The following is a 27,308-nucleotide window of genomic DNA, read 5'->3' as shown; positions in this document are numbered from 1 at the left end:
TTTTGTCTCTGGGAGTTATGCAGTTAGGTGGTAGGGGTGGTCTTACCTGTTGTCAGTGGCATCAAGCAGCGTGTGAGAATCAAGACTGTCTTTACTGGCATGGTAGAACTCCACCAGATGTTCGACATAGTTTTTTAAGCATTTCCTTTTAGGCCATTAATTAATCCCGGGGTTTGTGCACTTGGCATTGGGTATGTGAGAAAGAATGATAGTTAGGCCAGCAGATAGATTTGAATCATTGTAAAAGCCTTGGTGACCCCTGCCCAGGAATGACAGGCTGTGGGGACAAGGCTGAGAGATTAAGGGGCAACAGACAGAACCAGGTTTACAAAAATGACTGTGCATCACCCATAGGATGAACTGGACATGGTAGTTGGGGGTGGAGGGGGGAGAGACAAGACTGTCTCCAGACTGGCGTCTTTGGTTTCTAGCCACATTTCACTGGGTAGACCGTCAGTCAGATCGCCGCTGCAGTTTCCATCAGCACATGTGAGAAGTCATTAAGGGCTTACAGTCTAGACTGTGGAAGACTAGAAGTGCTGTGACATTCTGTGCCTTTCTGAGGCATCTGCACTGCACCTTCAGAAGGATTTCTAACCTTGAGGAGAAAAGGCACAGTGCAGGACAGGCTACCCACCATGTAAGGAGTGCGCTGCTTCTCCTGGCTGTCTCTGTGGATGCATGTGAGCCACAGTGGCATACAGGGTACCAGATGCTGTGATGACTTACTGAGAAGGCTTAGTGGTGTAATCTGAGCTGGTCACAGGAAGACTTAGAATTGCGCTATACAGAAGCAAGGAATACGTGGTATGTCTGTCTCTCAGGTGGAGGGTGTGTTAGGTGAGCGGAAGGGGGGTTTCAGGAAAGAACAGCCAGGTTGCAATGTTGGATTCAGACATCTTGTTCTTTCAGCTCACGTTTTCAGAGCCTGTGGTATGTCAATGTGTAAATGTGAACAGCCTGTAGTCTCACTCCAAAAACCCAGTCTCTAAGTCCTAACACTGCCCACAATATTGAGCAGCGGAGGGCCTGGAGGCGGTAAAGAGGTGAAGGGTCTTTGGCCAAGGACGGGAAGTTGACAGCTGTAGAATGGACTGAGACTAGCTGAAGCTTGCTTTTATTTCAGTATGTAAGTCACATCAGCACTAAACAAGTGACTCAATTTGCTCAATTTTTTTTTATATTTTAGTCAAAACATGAAAAATTCAGACACAGAAAATGACAAGACTATACCCCAAGCAGCAGGCAGCGCTCCTGACACAGAGGAACTGATTGCACCAGGGACACCCATTCAGTTTGATATTGTACTTCCTGCATCAGAATTCCTCGACCAGAACAGGGGCAGCAGGTATGGCCTCAGGGCTTGGAAAGTGAAAGCCTGGTTGTGTCTTTACTCACCACCAAGGACTCTACTACTGTGCCAGCCTCAGCCCAAAGGCTCAGGTGCTGAGCTCTTGCTAGCTGCTGCTCACTGCTGACCTCTGGCTGTTCCTTCCCCTAGGCGCACCAACCCTTTCGGTGAGACGGAGGACGCGTCCTTCCCTGAAGCAGAAGGTAGGTGCCCAGAGGTGCTCCTGCTCATTGGTCCTGAAGGTGGGAAGTCATGTGCTAGAACTAAGCTGCAGCATAGGAACTCAGACCTCACCTCCCAGTTTGTTCCGAGAAAACCTGGACAAAGGGAAAGGCATTATGGCTGTCTATGCTTTAGCCATAACATCACCTTTTTGAAGTACCTGCCCAGAAAACTATCACATCTAAATAAAAAGCAGGTTTTCAAAGAGGGAAAACTGGTCATAATTAAAACAGAATCTTACTAGCTGAGGTGGTAGCAGACATCTGTAGTTCCATCAGTAGGGAGGCTGAGACAGGAGGATTACTGAGTGCAAGGACTAATTAATTCAGATTCTGAAGTCTCAGACTGTTCCAATGATTCCCCTCACGTGTAATACCTAAGAATTTTCAGGAGAGAAGATGGCTCGGGGATCACTTGCTGCTCTGGCTTTCAGTTCCTGTAACCCCAGCTCCAGAGGACCCAGCGCCCTCTTCTGCACTCTACACACACCAGGCATGCACAGTGTACACACAAACATGGTTGGAGAGAGGACTCAGCAGTTAGGAGCATTAGTGTTCTTGCAGAGGACCCCAAGATGGGTTTGGTTCCCAAATTCTGTATAGCCTGTTTTGACTTCCTGTAATTCCAGTTAAGGGATCTGATACCATCTCTGGCTTACATAGGCATACACACGTTATACATACATGCAAGCAAAACCTTATACACGTAAAATAAAGATAAACCTTAAAGTTTGGGTAAACATTGCCTTTGTTGTTATATTAACAACCTGTGCCGAAAAGTGGGCTTAGACAGCTCCATGCACCTGGCTGACTCTGCCCAGTCCAAGTAGTACCTCGGACTCAGATGGATGAGATGGAGCATGCCCAGTAATCCCAGAGCTGGAATCAGTGAGCTAAAGGCCAACCTAGTCTACACAGCATGACCCTTCCTCAAATGCATCAAACTGTATATATAAAACTAACTCCAGACCTGCGCATGGTGGCCCACACCTTTAATTCTAGCACTAGGGAAGCAGGGGCAGGTAGATCTGAGTTTGAGGCCAGCCTGGTTTACAGAGCGAGTTCCAGGACAGCCAGTGCTACAGAGAACCCTGTCTCAAACAAACAATAGAGTAAGACCCGGGGCCTCACCTATTCTCAGGTCCTGATGTTAGTCCTCAGTCAGCACGTTATGTGATCCTGAGTGAGTGTGTTCTTGCAGATTCTCTTCTGCAGCAGATGTTCATCGTTCGGTTTTTGGGGTCAATGGCAGTTAAGACAGATCACACTACCGAAGTGATTTATGAAGCAATGAGACAAGTCCTGGCTGCTCGGGCTATCCACAACATCTTCCGTATGACAGAGTCCCATCTGATGGTTACCAGTCAAACTCTGAGGTACGTTCTGTATACTTCATACCTGATTTCCTGTGTAAGGAATATTTACCTGTCTGGAATGGTAATGTTTGATATTCAGAATAAAAGATGCATACTTAGCAAGAAGTGGCAGGGTGTAGTAACACACAAGTGTGATCCCAGCGTGTGGGAGACGGGAGCAGGACTGACGCCAGCACAGACCCTGTCTTCAGATCCTGTTACAGCCAGGCAGCAGAGGCGCAGGCCTTTAATCCAGCCCTAGGGAGGGAAAGGCGGGCGGATCTCCGAGTTGGAGGCTAGCCTGGTCTACAGAGTGAGTTCCTAGACAGCCAGGATTGTTACACAGAAAAATCCTGTCTCTGTTCTTGGTGACTGTCAACTGAGTATTCCTTACTGAAATGCTGTGACAGAAGGGTTTCTGACTTTGGTTTTTGTTTTTTCAAATTTGTACATCCATATAATGAGATACCTTGCAGATGGGGCCCAAATTTACACAAAATTTGTACATTATACACATAGCCTACAGGAACTGTTACTATACACAGTATTAATAACTTAGCACAGGCAACAAGGTTTCAGTGTGGAGTTTCTGCTGTGGTGCCTGCACATCCCCAGTTAGAGTTTTCAGGTTAGGGTGTCTAGCCTGGACTATCCCCAATGACGCCACTGCCATGCAGTCACCTCAGACATTAACAACAGAGACTGTGAAGCTGTCTAAAATAAAAATAACCCGACTGCCAGAAAAACTCTGGAGGCCAGAGAAGGATGGCAGCATCTGCTTCTATTGCCCTCCACTGTAGTCCTTACGTCTCAATGAGCTGGCAGCAGGCTCCCAGGACCGACCTGTGTTCAGCCTCACTAGAAGCTGGAGTTAAAGGTTCATGCAGCCACACCCAGCTTTTACCACTGGTGCTGGAGTTCCCACAGAGCAAGTGCTCTTACCCACTGCATCACCCTCCGAGAAGCACAGCTGCACACAGAACCCTTACCGGCCTCTCACCATTCCTCCTTTTTCTGAGTGGAATGGAGGACAATGTGTTTCCGTGCTTCAGGGCATTAGAGTTGCTAGTGTCTATATGGAAGAAAACCAGAACACAGTCTACCCATTTTACACATCACAGGACATGATTCACCCATGCTATACATCAGAACTACAGAAACCACAATGTTGAATCTCAGGCCTCGACTGTTCTATCTGCTGTGGTGTAGGGGAATGTGGTACATAGTGGTGTTGGGATATCCTGACTTATTGGAAAGCCAGGATATATTTAGAGCCGCAATAGGACAGCTCGGCCCTGGAGGAAAGATGTCCTGACTATCAGGAAGCCAGGCTACCTGAAGCTGAGGTGCGGTTGATGATGGTCTCCCCGCAGGATACAGGATCCTGCTCCTCTCCTGGAGAGCCACTACAGCTGGGCTCTGCTCTGTTTCTTTAAGGGAGTGCCTAGCAGCTGTCTCCTTCTCCAGCCCAAGATGTTTCTTCTGCTCTCTGCTAGGGGAAGCCCCCTGCAGAAAGGTAGCAATTTTTTTTTTAACTCTAATCTTAGGACCAGGGCATATTTCTTTCACTGGCTCTGATTCTCGAGACAAAGCATGTTTCTTTGACACTAGTTTCAGAGCCAGGGCATATGCCTTTAGTCCTGGGTTCAGGGGTAAAGATGTTTCTCTCCCTGGTCCAGATCTCAAATTCAGGATGTGTTTCTTTCTCTGACTCTGGGTTTAGAGTCAGGGCACTCAGAGATTGGTCTGTTTCCTGCTCCAGGTGTCCCTTTTACCCCATACCAGGTACCTTGGTTTTAACAAACTTGTTCAGCAAAGGCAGAAACTGCAGCACAGGTTCACGTAGGACTGTGTCATCTTTCCCTGAACCAGGCCTTGCCATTTCATGATGCCCTGTAAACTCAGAGTGTGACTGTGTGTGTAGTAACAAGTCTCTTATAATTTCAGGTTGATAGACCCTCAAACTCAAGTGTCAAGAGCCTGCGTAAGTACCTGCTCCATCTTCACTTTGATGATTACACCTTAGTTCTCCTCTGTCCCCTGTAACACAGCCTCCTTCTTTAGCTCTTTCACAGAGAATAGTTGTACTGGTTTGTAAATTCCAGTTGTATAATTATTCATTCTGTCCCTCCTGTTCCCCTCCCCTCAAGTTTGAACTTACCAGTGTCACACAGTTTGCTGCTCATCAAGAAAACAAAAGACTGGTTGGCTTTGTCATCCGAGTGCCGGAGTCCACCGGAGAAGAGTCCCTGAGCACATACATTTTTGAAAGCAACTCAGAAGGCGAAAAGGTGTGTCTGTCTGTGTCTGTCCATCTCTGCCCTCCCACACCCATCTCAATAAGGCTATTTTTAATGGGTTTGGGTTTTGACTATCCATCTTAATATCTAATTGGCTAATTATCCATGCCTCCATCCAGATATTCAGACAGTAATACCTTCTAGGAAGGCCCCCACCTAAAGACAACAACGCTAATAGCTGTATACAATCGCCTAGTGCCACGAAATGCTAAAAGGTACCTCTGTTCTTTTAAAGCAGTGGTTCTCAATCTTCCAAATGTTGTGACCCTGTTGTAACACAGTTACAACAAATGTGGTGACCCCCAACCATAAAATTATTTTTGCTGCTACTACGTGACTAGTTTTGCTACAGTTATGATTCATAATGTAAATATGTTTTTCAGTCATCTTGTGGCCCTGTGAAAGGGCTGTTTGATACCCCAAGGGGTCATGGCCCACATGTTGAGAACCACTATTTTTAAATAAATTAAAGCAAAAGTTACAATAGAAAATAGTCTCGGAGGAAACCAAGGAAAGAACATCAAAACTGTTATTTTGTATGGAAAACCAGTGAACTCATCCGGTATATAGAATTTATCAAAACCAGACCATTCACTGAGTACTTGTGTGTATAAACATGCAGGGGGAAACACCCTGCTAAGAAGTGTGAACAGGGCAGTAACCTAACAGTGCCACTGAGCATGGCCCCCGCAGCCAGAGCAGCCTCGCTGCTCTTCAGAACACACCTTTCCTACCTTTGCCCAACACCATTTCTCTTGTCTCTTACAGATATGTTATGCTATTAATTTGGGGAAAGAAATTATTGAGGTCCAAAAGGTAAGCTGCATTTTAGTACTGGTTAGTAACTCTCAAAAGACATTAGACATAGTAACTCTCAAAAGACATTAGACATAGTAGGACACCCACTCTGTGCTAACGCTGGATTCCTCTGTCTGCTAAAACATCCTCCCTGACTGACAGCACTGCTGCAGCTGCTGCATTAACTTCCTTGCTTGCACCCAGCCTGGCTAGAGCTCTTCTTTCAAGTTAAGATTCAGTACTCAGTTCCAACGTAAAGGTGCTCATCACCTGCCCAGCCGAGAACCTAGAGAAATGAACAGAGACCTCTGTGCTGTCCAGGAGCGAACAATCTCCCACTGATCAGAAAAGCTCCTGAAGTGATCTTTACGCTTCAGTCTGCCCAAGACGGCAGTTAGGGATGCAAACTAGCATGCAGTGCTGTAGGTCAGAAGTGTGCGCACTTGCCGTGAAGGACCTCTCCTGAGCCTTGCTGCAGTCTGATGACTCAATTCCACTCGTACAAAAACCACCAAGAGCAGTACGAGGACAGATGTGCACAGGGCGCTCCTGTGCAGCTTTTGCCAACTCCTGGTACATAATTAAAAGACACACAATGGCTTGAAGATATACAAGAAAGCTTTCTGAAGGGCTGCCCTGTAGACTCTAGAGGAGGACAGCAATAGGTTGGGCACATCAGTCATGCTCCCATAACAGGAAAGCCAGCTTAGCATCTACAAGTCATCCCCATGAGTTCCTTCCGATGGGGTTGCAGCCCAGAACACTGAAGGTCAAGCCGCAGGGGTCTAAGTGCATCTTAAGCTTTTCTTTTTCCCCCCTCTTAAACTCTCTTAACTTCAGGACCCAGAAGCACTGGCTCAACTAATGCTGTCTGTACCACTAACCAATGATGGAAAGTATGTACTGTTAAACGACCAACCCGATGGCACTGGCGGAAGCCCAGGTGACAGCAGAGGCGCAGAATCTGAAGCATAACACCCTGGGGCATCTGGGGTCAGAGCACTTGGGAAGGAGAGCCACCTTCTTAAGGGTTTTCAACCTCTCTGACGTGCAGGCACACTGACCTGATTTCAGAATGCTGACAGTCACATGTGGACTGTAGCCTTGGATGCCCTGACACAGAAACTTGGGAGGGAAGCAATAAGAAATGGGTGGCGTCGTGCTTACCCACCTACAAATGCTATTTCAGGTGCTCTGTGGTAAGTCTTCGTTCCAGACTGTGCTGTTGGGTACCCAGCATGAGAACTATAAAAACGCAGTGTTCACTTTACATGGATGGGATCACTTTTGTTTCTACGATCCTTTTCTAAAAAAGAAAAGTTCTGGCTCTACAACGTTAAATACTAAACAGTTCCTATTAATATGGTCTATTTTTGTATCTTACATAGTTGTAAGTGCCTGCCACTCTGAAGCTGTATCCCCGGACCTCATGGCAGTGCTCTGCACTTGGTCTCAAACATTAGCAGAGACGGCCAGTCTTCACAACAGGACTTTCTGAACCAGCTTTCATTCTCTTAAATGTGGCTACTTTTTGTGGCTACTCACTGTGAGCAAGGGACAGCCCCACTAGTTCCTCTTCTTCTGAGCCAGACCTTCCTCAAAGGGACCAATTAATTTTAGAACTCATTTATTTGAAGCTCACCTGGCAGTGAAGTTCTGTTTCTACCCTGATGGTTCTGGTTCCTGGAGTTTCAGACCAAGTCCAACCTGCTAATTATGAAGTAGAGATAAACATCTTGAAATCATGCAATATACTTAATTGTAACCAGCTTTATCAACCTATCTTTGTAATAATTTAGCAATAAAAATGACTGTTTTATCTCTTTCTGTGCTTACTGTGGTTAGTTTATAGGACATCCCTAGAAGAAAACTAGTCTTGCTCTGTGGCCCAGGCTGGCCCTACAGTCCTGCCTGCTTCTACGTTCTAGAATAGAGATGCTGTCATGTCTGGATGTCAGGGACAGCAGCACACCTAAATCTTATACACGTGGGGCTGAAGGAGAATGAGTTCAAGGCCAGCTTGGGCCATGTGTGGACTTCAAAGCAGCCCAAACTAAACAAAATCAAAATACTGTCTAAAAAAACACAGGGTTCACTCTGCGCATAAGTGCTTGCTGACCAAGCAAAGGACCTTAGTTGAGCTTGCTGGCCGTCTAGTCTAACATCACTTTACTCCAATAATTTGGAAGTTCCATTTTAGAGAGCCGAGCCTGTCTCAAAATTAAATAAACAAAAATAAAGTGGAGAACAACAGAGGAAGAACCAAATATCATCCCCGGGAATGCAGATGTGTGCATGCACACATGAATATAGGTATACATGCATAGACATCATACCCTGGAATGTAGATGCACACACACAAACATGCATAGACCACAAAGAGGAGTCAGAAGGACCCCACCTTTAGATATGTGCAGCAGGTTCAGCAAGCTGGCCTCAACTAACCTGAGTCTATAGCCTAAAAATGAGCTCACAGGTACCTCACACGTTTCTGTAACAACCGTTCGGTCTGGGTTTCTGATGGGTTGCGAGACTGACACTCTTCTACACCTTCCTTGCTTACAACTTTCCAGAGGGGTCAGAGATGAAGCTCAGTGATAACTGAGTTGAAAACAAAAGCAATAGGGCTTTAGCTCAGAGGCACAGCACCTGCCAATCATGAACGAATATGTCCTTGGGTTCAATGGCTAGTACTGTATTCAGCAAACACCCACTAAAGCACTATACTGACTGGTTAAAACAAGCCATGCAAACCCTGAGATAAAAAGACAAGATGGACAGAATGTAAACATTAACCGAGGAGAGACAACCAAACAAGACCCAAGGACCTAAATATATAAAATATTTGTCAGGACAAAGAATTTCATAGGTTACAAGGGCTTGGAAACAAATATGTATAGCAGGTGGCAGAAGTAAAGCCATGAATCACATCCGTGGAAAGCATGGGGGTCAGTTCCAGTGCAATCCAGAAATGCACCTGTCCTAGCACCTTTCAAGGGCATGTATGAAGATGACTGCACCATCCCAGACACAGAAACCCAGTTCTCAACACTGGCATGCATGTAACCAGATATGACAGAAGGAAAACATCAGCTACAGCTGTGGATCAACATGAAAGGACTTCAGCATAGTGAACTAAAGGCACTAGATCCCACAGGAGGTGGGGCAGCAAGGGGGACTAGTGTTTCACATAGTCTAACATGCATTACATATCTTAACTTTCAAAAGCCAGAAGCAATGGGTGACTTGGTCTTTTGTCTCAACTTACCAAAACTCACACTAATGCATTAAAAGCACAATAAAGATTACCATGTGCCCGAGAGATGGGAAGAATCTTTTTAGAAGCTAGTTGGCTGCCAATTTCTACTCTCAAGAAAGGCAGGGTTTCTCTGTAGCTTTGGAGCCTGTCCTGGAACTAGGGAGGCAAAGGTAGGCAGATCATGGATGTTTTAATCCCCCCACATACGCCCCTTCATGATAGTGGGAGCAGCAGTACATTGTCTGCAACTAGCTGAGCCCCTTACCAGGGATTACTAACACGTACATCAGATGAGGAAACAGAGATAACAACCTAAATGTTACACTAGCTAATATTCACATCAACAGCACTTTATATACGAGTGTTGTTTTCTTTCCTTTTTAGAGACACAGTCTCATCATCTAGCCCAAGCTGACCACAAACTCAAGATCCCCCCGGTTCTCTCCCAAATACTGGAATATGGTAGATGCCACCATGTCTGGCTCTAAGGTACTGTTTCCTAATATATAAGTGCTTTATATTTAAAAAAAAAATTAATAGTCTTTAGACGCAAAGCAATCTCCAAACGTTCTCAACGCATTAATTTTGAAGGTAATTCAGATACCGGAGATGAGTATTTTTCTAACATTTCATTGCCTTTGTAAACCCAAAGATTAAATACTTTAATACATTTTTTATATAGGCCATGCTTAGAGGTGTTTTAGTCCCCTTCACCTTAATGGTTGCATTATGAAAACTATCTCACTACACACAAACCTGTAAATGTATTTACATTCTTAAACATGCTCCAAAATTATGCTATCAGCTACATATCACCTACATTCTTTGGTGTACCTTCACTGATAGGAACTGGAGATATCCAGTAAGCTAAGTGATAAAGAGCCACACCACTGGAGAGGGTGGATCTATTTTCTGGCTCAATTTTTTTTTTTTTTTTTTTGGTTTTTCAAGACAGGGTTTCTCTGTGGCTTTGGAGCCTGTCCTGGATCTAGCTCTGTAGACCAGGCTGGTCTCGAACTCACAGAGATCCTCAATTTATATATATATATAATCGACTACACGTAAGTGTTTACTTTGAGCTGAACTCTGACTCTGCCATCCTCATCTCTGTAGCTGAGTGATTCTGCTTGATTTCCACATCCTTACACTTTTTACAGTCCTATTAAACTGCTCTTAATGTTGGGAGGCCTTGGTTAAAAGAAAACAATGTAGCACAAAAGGTCCCTGAGCAGCACAAAAGGTCCCTGAGCAGAGGACCACAGTCTAAAATGTCTGTTACATGAAGCTGGAAAGAGAATTATGCCAAACTAAAGCTGAACAAATCTGGTTTTCTTCACCCAACAGCCCAGCATGAAAACAGTGGTCTATGGCAGTATTCCTGCATCTCCGTTTTATCCATGCAGCACTACACAAGGAAAAAGAGGCAGCAGTTACCTCTCTCCAGCGTGAGGTCTGACAGACCATCCCATGTCTTCGCTGTCCCCACCTCATCTGCCAACGGTGCCGACCTGTAACCCCAGCACAGGGGAGGCCAATGCAAGGACACGCTTACGTTTAAGGCCAGGCTGAGCTACAGACAGTAAGACACTCTCTAAGGGAGAAATAAAAACTCTGGTTATTATGATTTCAGAACACTTCCTGTTTGTAAACCGCACGAGTTACTTTAACATGTCACAGAAACTCAGGAAAGAAAGTAACTTCACATCGGTTCTTAGCTGAGACAATCAAGGATCTATGAAGGAAGGGAGGAACCACTCAGCCGACTGCCTGTCTAGCTCAGTCCTCAGCCCCACACCACCAGGGTCACACTAACGACACCTACTGCTGAAGACATTTAATTCTGGCCATAAACATCCAAGGGAAGGACAATGTTGAAATTATATTTATTAATGTTTTATTATACATAATGTACTCTATTAGAGTTGGGGAAAAGGAGAACCCCCACACTCATGTAAGATAAGAACTTTATTGTCTTTTACAAAATCTAATTAGAACTGACAATGTTATGGTTAGTTCTTAATTCCTGAGAACTGGAACATCATTAAGTTTTCTGTGAATTTACAACAAAACACTCATGTTAATATTTCAGTTACAGTATGTCTGAAAAAAATGTTAGCAAGGAAAACCATCATCTAATGTATACATCAACTCAAGCGTGAATACACTGAAGCCCTGTCGCTCTGCAGTTTAAGACCATTTAAATATATCTCTCTTCAGAGATTTTATTTCATCTACACAGTCTTATTATAATTCACCCAGACTGTAGTGAGTGACATTAGTTCTAACTACAGGTAGAACAATTATGTCACTTTCTTCCCAATTTTAAGTGTCCAGGGAGACAGTATGTAAACTCTAATGTGCAGGAATAATGATGAACATTTTTTTAAATGAAAGAAAATACTGGTACTAAAAATGGTGACAAATCTGATATAATCAAATCCAGTATCATTAATATAAACATTTATAATAATGAAAATATAAATTATTAATTATGCAGCATGCTTTAGGGCCATCTCTACAGTTAGTATCAATTACAAACATTAAATGCCTTTAATCCATCTTTTGTTCATAATTCTCTAAACCATGTTTAACATAATAAAAAACATTTCCAATCTATTCTGTTTCTTCTGATTTAACAGTCATAGTATTTAGCTTGGGCTGGGAAAGTTCCCAAGCCTAATCAATGAGTCCCAGGCAAGACCCTGTACCTCTCCACTCCAAAAGCTGGGGCCATGGAGCCATGTCAGAATTCTAAGTGTTAGGATTATTTGCAAGATTTATCCAAAGAAATAGTTAAGCAGGCAAATGCAACAGAAAAACAAGCATTTCCAAAGGAAATGTCTGTATTACATCTAAAGTTTTAAACCTTCCTTTTCACCCCAAAGGCATCGTTTTATTATACGTTGAAAAGGCCATGACGGTTTCACTAACTAGCTAGCACAGCTTCACAAAAGTAACGCTGGCCGCTTGTTAGGAACTACATTTCCTCACGGCCTTTCTTTCTTTGAACATCAGAAAGTGACGTACTCGTTCCATTCTCACAGTGGTAATTACTGAAAGCCTACCATAGTGCAGTATTATTTAATCATTACACTGGATTTAAAGTAAAAATCTTTCTAAATTGCCACCAGAATTTCAATTTAATGTAACGAAGAAACCTGAGTTTGGTTGTAGGATAACTCATTCTTGTTTTCCCCAGTATCAGAGTGCCTTCAAACGCAGTGAAGCTTCAAGTGGGAGTCTATGGCTTAATCTGAGTTTTCTTTGAGATTAAGTAAATCTTATATTTAAAGCAACTGTTGGAGGATAAATGTTCCCAAAGCAATGTAAACTATTATAAAATGTCTCATCAGACATCAGCAGCTCATGAAGAGTTACATGGGAACCGGTTAGCCACACTGCACAGACAGTCACACAGCACCTCACCTCTAGCGTCAACGCATCCTCAGGGTCTGATCAGATGGTCACGAATTTCAAGCTCATCTCTCTTTAAATCGAGTACTTACTGGCTGTGTACAGCATATGCACCGGCTTTCCTATGACTTGAGATCAACATGGATCAAAGACACACACAAATTACAAACACAGAGAGTACAGGAGATGGAAAGCAATGGTGTGGGAATCTGGACTTTCCCTTTGATAGCATCACGTCAAAGAGTCCAGCAGGAGCATCACCCCAAAAGATCCAGTATCTGTTTCTCAGCCCTTGAAAACCAGAGCATTAGAAATAAAATGGGCTTGACTCCAGAGCACTGCCATACAGAATTTTCCATGATGTGACCTAGGAAATGACAATTTCTCAAGCAGTCTGTAGTCCACGGCACTGGGAAGGTATCGCGACACCCAGCTGACCCCACACCATCATCTCACAACAGGGTCTGCAGACGCAGTGCCCTCAGGGACATCGCCGTTGCTTGCTTTAGTTTCTTCTGAAAGCAAGAGAGAAAACATCAATGGAAATACCTGTCAGTTTTATAAAAGTTAATTAATAAATACAATTTGAAAAAAGCTATACTACTAAATGTCAGTTTATAAAGTTGCATCCATGAAGTATTTTTCTAACATCACAAATTATATTAGTTTGTTTAAATGTTAAAAAATCTTCCTTCCATCAGCCTAGCCAGACAGGAACCCAGACGGCCATTACTGACACAAACACAGCTAGAAGGCATGTGTCAGAACAGTTTGGGCGAGTAACTTGCCATCAATAAAGAGTATTTATTTGTCTGTGTGTATGGTATGCACACAAGTGTACACACATATGGAGCATGTGTGCACACACTCACACATGGAAACCAAACAATGGACATTGGGTATCTACCTCTATCACTTTCCTCATTAAAAAAAAAAATTATTTAAATTTTTTTCTTTTCTGCATGGGTATTTTGCCTACATGTATGTGTGGCACCCTAGGAGGCCAAAAGAGGGTGTCAGAACCCTGGAACTGGGGTTATAGACGGTTGTGAACTGCCATGTGGATTCTGAAGTGAACCCAAACCCAGGTCATCTGGAAGAGTTCCAGTGCTTTTAACTGTGGAGACATTTCTTCAGTCCCTAGTTTTCTGATGCAGGTCTCTGTAACAGAACCCAGAGCTTTCTTATTGGCTAAACTGGCTTGCCAATTGATGAGCTGGGTTTGCAGACACATGCCACCATGCCTGGCTTTTACATGCATGCTGGAGATTTGAACTGGGTCCTCTAAGCATTTTACCTACCAAACAATCTCCCCAGTTCCTTCTTTTATTTTTTGAGACTTTGTAGGCCAGACTTCTCTAGAGTTTCTGTAGTCTATGGTAGCTTTGAACCCAGTGATCTGCCTCAGCCTCCCAAATATTAAGATTACAAGCATGAGCCATTGCCCCAGCTCATAATCTATTTTTTTACATTTTGGTTTTTTGAGACAGGGTTTCTCTGTGTAGCCCTGGCTGGCTTCTGCCTCTCAAGTGCTAGATTAGAGGTGTGCTCCAATACCACAGCCTTTTATTATCTGTGCCAACAAATTTTTGGCACTTTGTGCAAAATGTTATGTTAGCATACATTTTATGTCAGCAGGTGACAGTCATTTGAGTTCTGCACTAGGCAGCTCTCACCACTCAGGCAACTGCAGTTGAACACAGCTGTAATGAGAAGACTGACCAGACACGAGAGTGACATCACCAGACAGTGTCCTAAAGAACAGGACACAGCAAGAACTCCACAGGATCAGCCTGGAGACTAGGCTGGCTGTGGCTGTCTTCATGCTTAGGCCTTAAAGCAAATACAAAACCCACTTGCAGTTTGTTTAGTCAGCGGCAGTAAAACCATAGCAACAGCTGTGTCTTCACAGCTCAGACAACCCAGCTTGTTCCTTCAGATGTGTGCACCTGCCCTGCTGTCTATAGCACTAACAAACAACAGTGCAGACAGACAGAGCATCGGGAATCGTCTCCAGCACATGCTTATTAGTCCAGACTTTAGAAATACCTGGATGTGCTTCTGATACCTAGTACTGATAAGTTACCCTTAACATATTCAACACTGACAAGAATAAACTGGTTTACATAAGTCTACTCAAAGAACAGCCTCCGCTCAATGCAAAAATGGAAAAAAAATTAAAAACCACCTTCTTTTATGAAAATATTTTACATTTCAATTCATGAAAATTAACACAACAGATATAACATGGAAAAACCCATAAAATTCTAAATGTTACCTAGCTCCTGTACCTACATACGTTTCCTAATTTCCACAACGGAATGAACTAGATACTCCTCAGAGTAGACAATTGTTCTTCCATGTCACGTCTGAGAGAAATGGAGACCTGAGCTGTGAGGCACTGAGCAAGGCTTGTGCACACTGACTGAAGTATGTAAGCCCCCATCACCCTACAGACTAGGATGGGCGTAAGGCTTTCCACAGGGGCGTGGACCTCAGCACGCAGAGTGGATGCTGTTACCATGACACCCACACCCCAGGGATTTCACACCTCAACAAGCACTGTCACCTCGGGCATCTCTGTAGCTCAGCTGTTTGCAGCTGCTGTTAACCAGCCTCCTTCCCTCCTGATACAGGCTTGAGCAGTAAGGAGAAGGAAGCAGCTTGTTAAGTTTGTTAGATAAACCAGAACACGGACTTAAGGAATAAAGTAAACCTTTCTCCACACCACATGGGATCCATGTGGGTGTTAGTGAAAGATTCCTTTCTAGGTCTAAATGACTTTCCAAAAGATGAAGTAAACTAGGAATCTGACAAGAAGATGGACACAGTCGTCAACTGTCACTGGTCTATGCACACCTGTGCCTTTCACTAACCTTCCTTCTCTTTCTTTTCTTGGTTCTCTTCAGCCGCAGTCTTGTCTGCTCTGAAGAAAATCCTTGCACTGCTCAGTGAGAAATAAAGCAGTTCAAATTCCTACATGAGAAAATTTGAAATAAAAAGGGAAATACGTTTTAACAAAACAACAAAGTAGCATTTTAATGTCTCTAAAGGAGTTCTAAGTACCCTGGCCATACCCGTGCACACGTGTGTATGGTGTGTCCAAGCCTGTTCACATGTGTGACTGGGAATTCGTGTGTGTGTGCGTGTGCATAGCTCCAAAGTTGAAGTCAGGTGTCCTCTTCAATCACTTTCCACGTCACAATTAAGGCATGGTCTGTCACTCAAACCTGGGGCTCACAGATTCTGGGTAGACTAGCTAGGCAGCTTGATGGAAGGCACTTCCTGAATCTGCCTTCTAAGTGCTAGGATTACAGACAACTACACCTTCCCAGCTTTTCTATGGGTTCTGGGGACCTGAACTCCAGTTCACAGGTTTGTAAGACAAGCACTTCATACCCTGCCATATTGCCCAGTCCAATCTAATTTTTTATGACCAAATGGCTTCCAAATATCAATTCTAACATGCATTCTTTCCACTGCTATTATCTCATATGGCTTCAGATATCAACTGTAGTGCAGATCAGTCAGCGGGGTCTGGACCCAAGGCCCTACCTGGATAGACCCCAGTAAGGCCCATCATTACATCATCAGTCGGAGGGATCTGGACCAGAGGCCCTACCTGCAGATAGACCTCCAGTCGCTTCTGAGTGAGGTTCATGGTCTGCAGCAGCTTCTCATCTTGACTAGTTGACTGTACATTCTGTTGCTTAGCAACTGCTCTTATCTCCTTTATGTACTTTTCTCTCACAGACTGGAACCAATGAAGTGAATCAAACTCCTGGTACTGATCCAAAAGCTTTAAGGTATAAGCCACACCTACAGTAAAACCAAAATTTAAATTTCAGTGAGTATCGTCCTCCTTTCTTTCTCCTGTACCCACAGATCCAAGCACTAAGCTAGTCACTTGAATCTCAACAGTTTCAAATCACATTTCACAGCAAAAATGATAGTTAACCAGGGTTCTCTAAGTTCCTTGGTTTGGGGGGGGGAGGGGACATAAAAAAGAAAAGAGTAAATAATAGAATCCTAGACATCATCAGGGAAATAAGTTGTCCATGGTCACAATACAAAATCAAAGATAAACAGACAGAAGAGAAATGAGGACGGCTACATGGGCACCAGTGAGACCAAACAGAAGATCAAAAATGAAAACCACAACAAAGCAAGCCCAGACAAATAGCATTTCTGTTCTAATGGTATCAAATGACAACACAGGGGATGGAGAGGCCTTGAGACAAGCAGTGCTAACAGCAGGCACTCCTTAGAGAAAACAGCGTATTTTAAGGTGCACAGAAATCTATTTTCAATCAATTTTTTCTGAGAGCCCATTTTAAGGTAAACACAGAATTGATGGGAAAATAGCTATATTAAGCTTACCCATGGCAAAACCATCATCAGTAAATGCTGCTCCTATTTTATTTTTTTTATTCAGTTTCTCTTTGCAGCTTATAGAATGTTCTACAAAGTTGAGCGTCTAAAAGGAAAGAAGACACAGAAAAACAACTGAGCTAATAAAGTCCACGAATTTGCTATAACTGACATTTCAAGAACTACAACCATACTTTCTTCTCAGCTCCTGAGTAAACTGGCTCCTGGTGAGGACACGAACCCTAAGTGTCTCTGAGGGCTGTTCGGCCAAGTCCTCGAGCATGAGACCCCCTCCACTGATCTTACCCTGGCACAGTGCTCGGGGGAAGTCACTGTGCACAGTTTAGTGAGAACATTGACTCTTAGGAGATCTTGACCCAAAGTGAAACACAAGGACATGGGGAGCAGAAAATGGTTTCACTTTACCTCAAAACATAAGCACTTTTTACAAAGCAATCCTTCCTTCCGCCTCCACAGATCATCCTAAAATACTACATAGTAGTGGCTCTTACTAACTATAAAATATCCGACAATCACAATCAATCTGTGAAATCTTTGTCGACTCCCATTTAGTCTCTCTCTTTTTTTTTAAATTGACAGCTCATTATATTTATCTTCTCCCCTGGACTCAGACTATAAAGCACAAAAAATAGCACACTATGTCTTTGTACTACACTTAGTCTATTATATAACGGAACTTATTTTTTTTTAAATATTTATTTATTTATTTATTATGTATACAATATTCTGTCTGTATGTATGCCTACAGGCCAGAAGAGGGCACCAGACCTCATTACAGATGGTTGTGAGCCACCATGTGGTTGCCGGGAATTGAACTCAGGACCTTTGGAAGAGCAGGCAATGCTCTTAACCGCTGAGCCATCTCTCCAGCCCCTATAACGGAACTTTTAAAAAACCCAGACTCTTCCCTCAATTCACCTATGGTTCCACGGCTGCCTAGCATGGTCTGTATATGATGATCTCAAGATTAAAGGAGCATGAGGAGGATTCAAGTCAGTACATATAATATTACCAAGTAACACACATCTTTAACCTGGGCACTCAGCAGATGTATACGGGCATCTCTGCCATATCCGAGGTATTAAAAACAACAGTAAACAATAGATGTATGAAACAGAAAGAAAGGTGTTTGGTGTTGGGGAACAATTTCTAATAGGTGATGATGTTCGTATACTAGGTAATTAGCAATTCAAGGAGAGGAGGTTTTATTTTGAGCACTTAAATTTTTTTTCTTTTGTTTTTATGTGTATGCATGTTTGCCTGCATGTACATATATGCATCATTTGCATGCAGTGTCAACAAAGGTCAGAAGGGGGTGTCAGATCCCCCGGGACTGTAGATACAGACAGCTCTGTGCTGCCATGTGGCTTCTGAGAGTGAAACCTGGGTCTTCTGGAAAAGCAGCAGTGCTTGTATCCACTGACCCAGGCCTCCAGCAGTTCCTGTTGTTTGTTTTGAAAACCACCACATATAGTTCAGGCTGGCCAGGGATAGTTTTCAACTCTGGATCCTATTTCTTTCTACCTCCCTCTCAAAAGCAGAGATTACAAAAATGGACCACCACATCCAGACTACAGAGTGCTGGGGTAGAACCCGCATGCTGGACGAGCACTGCACTCAAGTCACACCCCAGAGTATGATCCGAATAAGATGAAATAAGAAGCTATCATGTGCCTGTGGGTGCTCAGATTTTAAAGACAGCAACTAAAAATTTGGTACAGAAACCTCCTAAGATCAGATTGATTGCTAATATATACCTTTCTAAACTCATTTCTCTCGCTGCAATAACTGTTTCTATAATGTAATTTGTGCTGACTTGAGCTATTTTTAGAGAGCAACCATGGAATTAGCGAAGAAAACAAACATTTCAGGAGAGCACTACAAAGTCATTACAGGTGCACGTGTTCACAGCTGAAAGGGGAAGTTATCCCGAAAGGTATGTTGGAACAAACCTGACATCATAATAAGTTGATCTGCAGGAAGCAGTTAAAATGATTCTATGGCAAAATTCTGTGTAAAGATCCTATGGCATACGTGGAAGGACACACTCTCAAGTGACTGACAACACGACTTTCTCTTGCCATTAGTAAGAACCTATCAGCTATGAAACTTCAGCTGCAAGTCCAAGCTTTTGGTCATAACCGCTGACGTCACAATCCCATTGATAGCCAGAGGTATGAATGTACTTCACGCTTTATGGAAAGTGAATCTGTAGTAACACCTATTAAAAACTCACTTTCTAGTTTTTCAAATACTCACTAGAGGAGGGACAATGATATAGAAATTCCGGAGATGTATATTCTTTGGCCTTCGAAATTCTGGAGCAAAAACATCTACAAGCATTTTGAAATATTCTGTGCCTTCAGCAGAATTTCGGGTATGATCACTGAGGACAGAGTCCAAATGCCTACAAAACAAAACAAAACATTCCTTGGTGTGGCTTTTTAAAAATTTAGGTCTTTCGTTAGGTTAAATAATGCTACTCCAAATCAGGAAACAGCATAAAATTTCCATGGACTTCAGGATGAGCAGAAACTAATCAGCACCACGTTATGAACTCAGTCCCTTAAAGAGCAGCTGGTGTTTCTTTTCCTTTCCTTTTTGTGCATTCATTCATTGTGTTCATACACACGTACATATGACTGTGCATGTGTCATGCATGTGTACACACACTGTACGTAAGTCAGAAGACAACCTGTGGAGTCAGTTTGTTTTTACCATGTGGGTTCTGAGGGTGAAATACAGATTGTTAGGCTAAGTGGTAAGCGCTCTTATTTGCTGAGCCACCTCACCATCCAACTCTTTAAAACATTAGTGGAATAGTGTTCATATAGGCATGCATGCATGCGTGTGTGCAAGCAAATGCATGAACATGTAAATATGAGAGAAAAACTTGCAGTAGCTGTTTTCTTCCTTTCACCATGTGGATTCTGAGGCTTGAAATCAGGTTTAGTAGCAAGGTTTTTTTGTGCATTAAATGATCTTGTTGGCTGGGTCTCTATTTCTTGAGAACCCATGTTCACTGTAAATATATTCTGCAGCACTAAACCTCTTCACTAATGTTTCTAGCATCTGTTTAGCCTCCATCTGGTCCTCTTTCAGAGCTGAAAGTCTCTTACAATCTTCAGAACCAGCAGCTTCTACGGCTGGGGATTAAGTAGAACCACTACTATTCTCAAGCTCCATGAGTGGAAGGTTTTCTGAGATGCACATGAAGCAACTAGAGATGCTCTTCATCCTGTGAGAGGCTCCATCCTAACAGACCGGCAGTGTGGTAAGTGGGAACTGAAGCAGAACTGCACTGAATACCCCTAAGCTATTAACAGCACAGCGTAGCAGCAGACCACACCGCTGCAGCGTACCCTGTGGTTCCCTAGCATCTCCAGGCTGGCTGGGATTGCTCCTCCCTGTTGCCCTGCCCAGCATCACAACAATCACAGCGCATAATACTTGCCTGGAAAAAGAATTAAAATAAAAAACAAGTAATATGGTTTCAATTGAATGCTTATCATTTTTATAATATCATAATAACCAAAGTCAAAATTATTTAGTTCAGGCAGCATCTGTATATTCCATCACTCTAGAGCCTCCATGTGTCTGGGAATGAAGTCCTCTACAATAGCAGCAGAGTGCTCTTAACTACCGAGTCATGGCTTCAGCATCGGATGAATTAGTCTTACGAATGAGGTTTTAGGTATCACCTACAGTCACTCGCTCCAGACAGGAATATGTGACTGACAGCTGCATGTGCACAGCACTCTCCAGAAGATCACTTTCTGGTCAGGTGGGAAAGATCTTAGACTACAGACACGGTCACACCTGTCTTCTCACTGCCTTCTGGAAGCGAATCTCAGCATCCCAGTCTTGGCCACTCCCCAGCTTACCTGGCTGCTCTGAGCGTTTCTTCGGCAAGCCCTTCCTCCTTTACTAGCTCTTCAAAGCTCACAATGTCTTCAAGATCCGGCACAAATCTACGTGAGAATTTGAGAAGGAATTTATGGGGGCAAGTAAAATATATGCAACCAACACATACATGAAGTACTATGGAAGGGTAAAAATTAAGTATGTTATTTGGGAAAAACTTTGCATTTCAAGTAATATTGTTAATATCACTGTAGTTCCAAATCAAACTTTATGTGCTCACACTCTGATACTCAAAATTAGCAATCTTTACATTCATTAGTTATGCTGATAAAATCACTGTATTTTAAAGAAATATTTTCAAAAATAGTCTTTTTCTTAAAAAAATCTTTTCTTTTTAAAATTTTTTTAACAGACTTATTTCTATTTTATGTGTATAGTATTTGCCTGCCTATGCGTCTATGTGCCAGTCCTGTGCAGACTCAAAGAGGGTGTTAGATCTCCTGGATCTAGAATTACAGCCAGTTGTTTGCAGCCGTATGGGTGCTGGGAATGTACCCAAGAACTCTGGAGGAGTAAATGCTATACCATTTTTCTAGCCCCTAATATAATCTTAAAATATAAGAGAAAAAATTCCTCAGGTGTTAGGAACAATGTTTTCTTCACTAGGAAGAAAACCAGTTTACTGAGTTTACATCAAAGGGGCAGATGTTAGGCAGTAACACCTCAAATGTATTGAAAAAGCACAAGTACATTTTCTACAGTATTATGAAACAAAGATAAAATTTCACAAACAAGGCAGAAATCATGTTTGAATCCATACCTAATGGCATTGCTGCTACAGTGAAGACCACCAGATCTTATCATCCGTATATAGCCCATAGCATTACCTTCAAAATTCACACACAAAGAAAGCACGTCTTTACATGAGCAATTCTAACAATCAGGACAAGATACATACAGTAATCGACTGGGAAGTTTCCACTCCTAAGTACCAAAATATTCTGCTTTAATTTTAATTTCTGTTCCATAAAAAGAAAAAGAGTTGTGCATTTGAAAGTTAAATTTAGATATACACAGACATTACTATTTTAAGATAAATGTAATTCAGTTGAAAAATTAAAACCATTAATTGCTAGTTAGCTTCATTAAAATGATCAAACATTTTAAAATTATAATACAATTTCCCACACACTCCTCTGAAGTGCTGTCAGGAAATCTTTACTTGGGACCTCCCAAATTTGTTTCTCTAGCCTGGACTCCTCTGATTTCTAGACTTTGCTGTCCCACGTGTGCCCTGCTAACGGGTCTTCACTAGCTTCACTCCAGCCCTATTCCAGACTGTCCTCAAAAATGCCTGGGACACTTGGGCTTTTACACTTCCACTGCCTGCCTGGTACTCTCCTTCCCCAGACACACACAAGGTTTATCCTGTTCCATTATTTAGGTTCCTGAATATCACTGCACAGGACTGCTCAGCCCACCACATCTTACCTAGAACGCCGTAACAGGTACCCTATCTTTTTGTCTGCCACTCCTCAACTAGGGTAAGGACCCACTGAGTTAGGGCATCTGCCTTCATCACTATCCTACCTATCCCTAAAGCAAACAAGTCCTGAGTCACAAAAGGAATTCGATATGCAATGGAAATGAAATTACTTGGGAGAAAAAGATAGGCCAAATAAAAAGGTAACAGTTAATATCTCATAAGCATTATAGTTCCGATATTAATGCTACACAGTAACAATCATGACCTACATTAAGGCCTATTCCAACTGTTCAAGCTTTCTAAAAAAATATGTAACATGTATTTTTAAAAATTTATATTTTATTTAGAGTGTGTCATGTCTCTGGAGAGTTTTTTAAAAATATATAATTTATTTAATTTTATGTGCACTGGTGTGAGAATGTCAGATGCCCTGAAACATATAGACAGTTGTGAGCTACCATGAGGGTGCTGGGAACTGAACCTGGGTCCTCAGAAGAACATCCTGTACTCTTAACCACTGAGCCATTTCTCTGATCCCATTAACACACATCTTTTAAAAATTAAATACCTAAATTGTTTCAACTAAAGTAAAAGGCATACTGAGAATAGTATTAAAAGCAAAAGGCCTAGTCAGGCTACTGAACTGAAATCTAGATTCTACCATGTGTTAGCTGTGACCTAGATCAAGCTATATAAATTACTTGTACGTCAACCTCCTCATCTGTTAGACTCTAAAGGCAGGGACTTCACTCACTGTCACAGCAGCATCTGAGACTTTCATTGATCATAAATCCTCCAGGATGAGCGAATGGGAACACATCACATACTACGGGTGGCTTCATACAAAGTCACAGCCCTGACTCTTACTGAGGAGAGTTCCCATGAGCTGGCCCTGTGGATGGCTCAAGTGTCACCACAACTTTATTTCTCAGTTTCTCGTCAGCACATGTCATAGGCTGTGATGGCAGTAACAGAGACCACACATGCCAACAGTGCAGAACGAGAGCCTGCTAATCTTTGAGCGTAAATGGAGTTCTTCCCTCTAAAAATTATGTACTGTATTTCAAAAGTCAAGCCTGCTTCTAAAACACGGCAAATCCTACACAAAGCAAGAAATGGCACAGCACTAAAAAATTACATCATTCAATAAATAATCTATAATCAAACTTACACAAAACCTACTAAACTACCTTTAACTTACCAGTTGATTCTTAATTGTGAATGTAATTCTAGGGTGCATTTATTATGTGAATGTCTAATTTAACCATTGATTGGCATTTCCTACACAACACTTTAGTAAGTGGAATGAAGTAGAAGCATTCACACAGTACATGAGCTGTCTCATATGTGGTGTGTGTGATTCTGGCACTTGCACTATATTTCTCAATTCTTTGAGGTGACTTACCAATCTGGCTGATGAGCTGCCTGAACTGGTCAAGGTAGCTCTGTCCTTCTGGTGTGATTCCGAGTTTTCTTATGCCGCGATTGAATTTTTCTGCTCTATCAAAAGGATACTAAAGAGATAAATTTAAGGATAACTTTAGGCCCTTAAAACATAAAATCCTTGGTAAATGGCTCATGAAATAAGTCACTCAGGTCTATGACAACTCTGTAACAACAAGTCCTGCTGGTGTTCAGAATGCTTCTGCAGCTGCTGTTTTAGTCTCAGCTACAGGGAGAAACTGATGACATGCAACTTATCCCCACAGGAACCGCCCAGCCCTAACCACTCCATCAGACCAAGAGAAGGAACTGAGCCAGTAACTGCATGTGTTCACAGATTTGTAAACCAGTTCCTATAGGCCTGTTGCTGAAGAATTTACACACATTCCTTCCAAATGAATAAATAAGCTGCTTAAAATGCTAAGCTCAGTAGCACAAAACTATGATGCCAGCTCTGGAGGGCAAAAGCAAGAAGATCAGAGTTCAAGACCCTCCTTGGCAATGAGCAAGTGTGAAGTCAGTCTCACATGAAACCCTGCCTCAAAACCAAAATAGAAAAAAAAAAATTTCTAGTTGCCTTCATCAGTTTGGGGTGAAAAAGGCTTTTCAAGTTCTGGCTAACACTTACTGCAATGACACCGCGCTCTACAGCAGCATGGTGACCTGCCACCTCCACCCCATATAAAGACATCCAGCACATTCCTCTAATGACGATGTCCTGGCATTAATTCCTACACTGCCACAGAATACACTCAGGAGCTATTATACACGCAGCTAAGACTAGGGGAACCTTTGTGTAATTCACATAGTTCCACAAACAGCGGAGCAGATGCAGAACCCATCTAAGCCCGTGAGTTCTCTATCTTCAGCTATGGCCTCTGTCCTAACTTCCTACACAGCAAGAGCTTTTTACCTCACAATGGGAAAACTCACACAGAGGGCAAAGGGAAAACAGAGTTCTGTTTATGAGCATAGGTTCTGCTGTATTTGGCTATTTCAGGTGTATTTTTGTTTTCCTTATGGTACTGGGGACAAGGCAGACAAGTCCATTGCCAAGAAGCTACATTCCCAGCCTCCAAACCAGCATTGCTAAAAACTACTGGTAGGGAACCAACTGTGCAGCATTTCTGGATATCAGACAGCATGTGCCAGAAATCTGCCTTAAGCCTCTCAAGAGAACACAGGAAGTTGCGGGGAAGCAGGAGAGGAGGGCGGACACAGGAGACGGGGAAGACAGTCGTGGAGAGGTGTAGTAACAAAGCCAGCGTAAACATCTGTCATTACACACCAGTCCAATCCAGGTACTAAGAATACACAGCATACCTTGTGATCATTTTGGTCCTTGATCTCCCTGAAAAATCGAATATCTTTAATCAATCTGGATTTGATATGTTCATCATACATAAACTGGCTAAATATATAGAACTTCTTTTTCAAAAACTGGTAGGTAAAATTAACCTATAAAATTAAAAAATGAAAAGTTAATATGAAATTTCAAATAAATGGTACAGAGTAAGTGATCTAAAAGTACTATTTATGAAGTTCAACTAGTAATGGAGTTGAAATATTTAAATAGTTTTTAGTGCCCAAATTCATAGAAGTTTCTACAGACTTCTCTTATACAAGCTGCTCTCTCCTCCTATGGGGGTGGGGGGAGACAGTCTCATGCCAGGATTCAGACCTACACTGGGAAAAAGTATCAGCCCTACAAGTAACTGCAAGTAAGGGACAGGATGCTGGGGAAGGCACCAAACCACCACTCGTCTAGCTGGCTCTGAAGCCGTCCACATCAAGGCAGTGTGCCTGTTCCACTCTAGAGGTCTCTGCTCTCATTAGGTCAATTCAAGCAGAGTAGCAACAACTTCAACATGCACTAACTAATCATTAAGTCACAACTGCAATGATTTCTAAAATTCAAGAGTGCAGGTGCTTTGAGATGACTATCTAAAGGCCCAACCCAAACTCACAAGTCTTCAGAGAGCGAGATGTGAGCTGAGATTCGAGTATTAATTCTGTACCGCAATGGAAGCCTACACCAACCCCTATGCCATTACTCTCAAATGTTACTAAGGGTGTTGGCCAATGTACTGCCTATACTTCCCTCTTTACAGAAAAGGGTGCTTACTTATGACATAAACATTTAAGGCATAGTTGCCTTGGTCTTCTCTACTTTTCTTGTTCTCTCTTTCCCGCTTTATTAGTGGGTAACCCGGACTCTGATTCTCATCTCCTGCCTAGGTGACTTACATGCATATCAATATTCTTCTATTACCAAGAAGGCAGAAAACGTCTGCTCTTCTCACTCTCGTGCCTAGTAAACACCTGATAAGCACAGAATCTACTACCAACACTGGTTTGCTACAATGGAGGAAAGCGTTTCTCCTCAGGACTCTATAACCTATTTACTCTTAAAGGCTCAGACGAGATCCCTACCTGAGGACACCTTATACGTAATGCTGACTCTGAATCTCGCTTCTGCACTGGCGACCACTGATGAAAGCTCTGGTCGTACCACACACCACCTCAGAAACTACCGCCTTCCTCGTGCATCAAAATGACCCAACTGGCTTCTGGTCGTACCACACACCACCTCAGAAACTACTGCCTTCCTCGTGCATCAAAATGACCCAACTGGCTTCTGGTCGTACCACACACCACCTCAGAAACTACTGCCTTCCTCGTGCACCAAAATGACCCAACTGGCTTCCAGTCCTCTCCTCATAACCCTTCCCTCACTACAAATAGTTTAATGGTCTTTATAAGCACATTTTTCTTCTCTCCTGGAAAAATCAGCCATACCTTATGAGAGGAAAAATAGTTTAGTGGTTTCTACAAGTAACTGCCCATTTCAAGTAAGAGTCAAAATATTTTTAGTAAATGGCTTATGAACATGGTTATTAAATAATTAGGCATTCTCTACCCTTAAAAACATCATGAATTACAGTAAGTAACCCAGTCCCAGTGATTCATTTCAGAGAGTACAAGAGAACTAACATACACTGTACTGACTTCCACTGTTAACAATATGGCCCAGGGGGCTAAGAAACCTAATACAGCCTTTTCCATCATAGTGCCCACCAAATTCAACACAATGTAACAACAGATATTTTTATTCATACCATCAGAAAAAAAGTGGAAATTCAGGTGTGATATAAACAGGAAGCAGTGCATGCTTATTAAAATGTTCTATTAAAAAAAAATCTTCCAAATTACTAAATTCAGCAAGAGTTTATTACCCATGAAACCCACAAAAGATGCTTACTGTTGTGTTCATGATCCCTGTCCCATGTGTCCGAATTGAATTAGCAATATGTCGAATGTTAATAGTATTCAAATGCTTGTTATTGCTTGTCCGTTCAATAAAAATCTGAAATGCAAACAAATTTAGGAACAGTAAGAGTACCCCTATCCCAAATGCTGGTTGG

General features: G+C 42.5%; 2 protein-coding genes across 5 annotated transcripts in view; one reads left to right on the top strand and one right to left on the bottom strand.

Moving 5' to 3' along the window:
• Appl2 (adaptor protein, phosphotyrosine interacting with PH domain and leucine zipper 2) overlaps positions 1-11,065 on the top strand; it is a 46,463-nt gene extending 35,398 nt beyond the window's left edge. Inside the window, exons 15-22 of one of the 4 annotated variants that reach the window (XR_003377967.1) lie at positions 1,190-1,348; positions 1,502-1,554; positions 2,774-2,948; positions 4,875-4,911; positions 5,078-5,218; positions 5,996-6,043; positions 9,669-9,773; positions 10,629-11,065. Coding sequence is in view for 3 of the 4 variants with exons in the window: in XM_005358239.2 (XP_005358296.1) it covers positions 1,190-1,348; positions 1,502-1,554; positions 2,774-2,948; positions 4,875-4,911; positions 5,078-5,218; positions 5,996-6,043; positions 6,866-7,000 (748 nt within the window). In the remaining variant the exon portion in view is untranslated. Of the gene's footprint in view, positions 1-1,189; positions 1,349-1,501; positions 1,555-2,773; positions 2,949-4,874; positions 4,912-5,077; positions 5,219-5,995; positions 6,044-6,865; positions 7,851-9,668; positions 10,210-10,628 lie in introns of those variants that run through there. The other 3 variants (XM_026784619.1, XM_026784620.1, XM_005358239.2) reach the window with 3 other exon arrangements.
• Positions 11,066-11,160: 95 nt separating this feature from the next.
• Positions 11,161-27,308, bottom strand: part of Washc4 (WASH complex subunit 4) — a 51,604-nt gene continuing 35,456 nt past the window's right edge. The window contains exons 24-33 of the mRNA XM_005358237.2: positions 27,146-27,250; positions 25,207-25,341; positions 23,846-23,954; positions 21,775-21,841; positions 20,975-21,061; positions 19,350-19,497; positions 17,079-17,175; positions 16,321-16,517; positions 15,575-15,674; positions 11,161-13,213 (exon numbers count right to left, since the gene is read on the bottom strand). Coding sequence (XP_005358294.1) covers positions 13,146-13,213; positions 15,575-15,674; positions 16,321-16,517; positions 17,079-17,175; positions 19,350-19,497; positions 20,975-21,061; positions 21,775-21,841; positions 23,846-23,954; positions 25,207-25,341; positions 27,146-27,250 — 1,113 coding nt within the window. The 3' untranslated portion in view covers positions 11,161-13,145. The remainder of the gene's footprint in view (positions 13,214-15,574; positions 15,675-16,320; positions 16,518-17,078; positions 17,176-19,349; positions 19,498-20,974; positions 21,062-21,774; positions 21,842-23,845; positions 23,955-25,206; positions 25,342-27,145; positions 27,251-27,308) is intronic.

The sequence above is a fragment of the Microtus ochrogaster genome, chromosome 24 (genome assembly GCF_000317375.1).
Source record: "Microtus ochrogaster isolate Prairie Vole_2 chromosome 24, MicOch1.0, whole genome shotgun sequence".
NCBI classification, from domain to species: domain Eukaryota; kingdom Metazoa; phylum Chordata; class Mammalia; order Rodentia; family Cricetidae; genus Microtus; species Microtus ochrogaster.
The sequence above is the reverse complement of the archived record's forward strand: the minus strand, read 5'-3'. Positions and strand labels throughout refer to the sequence as shown.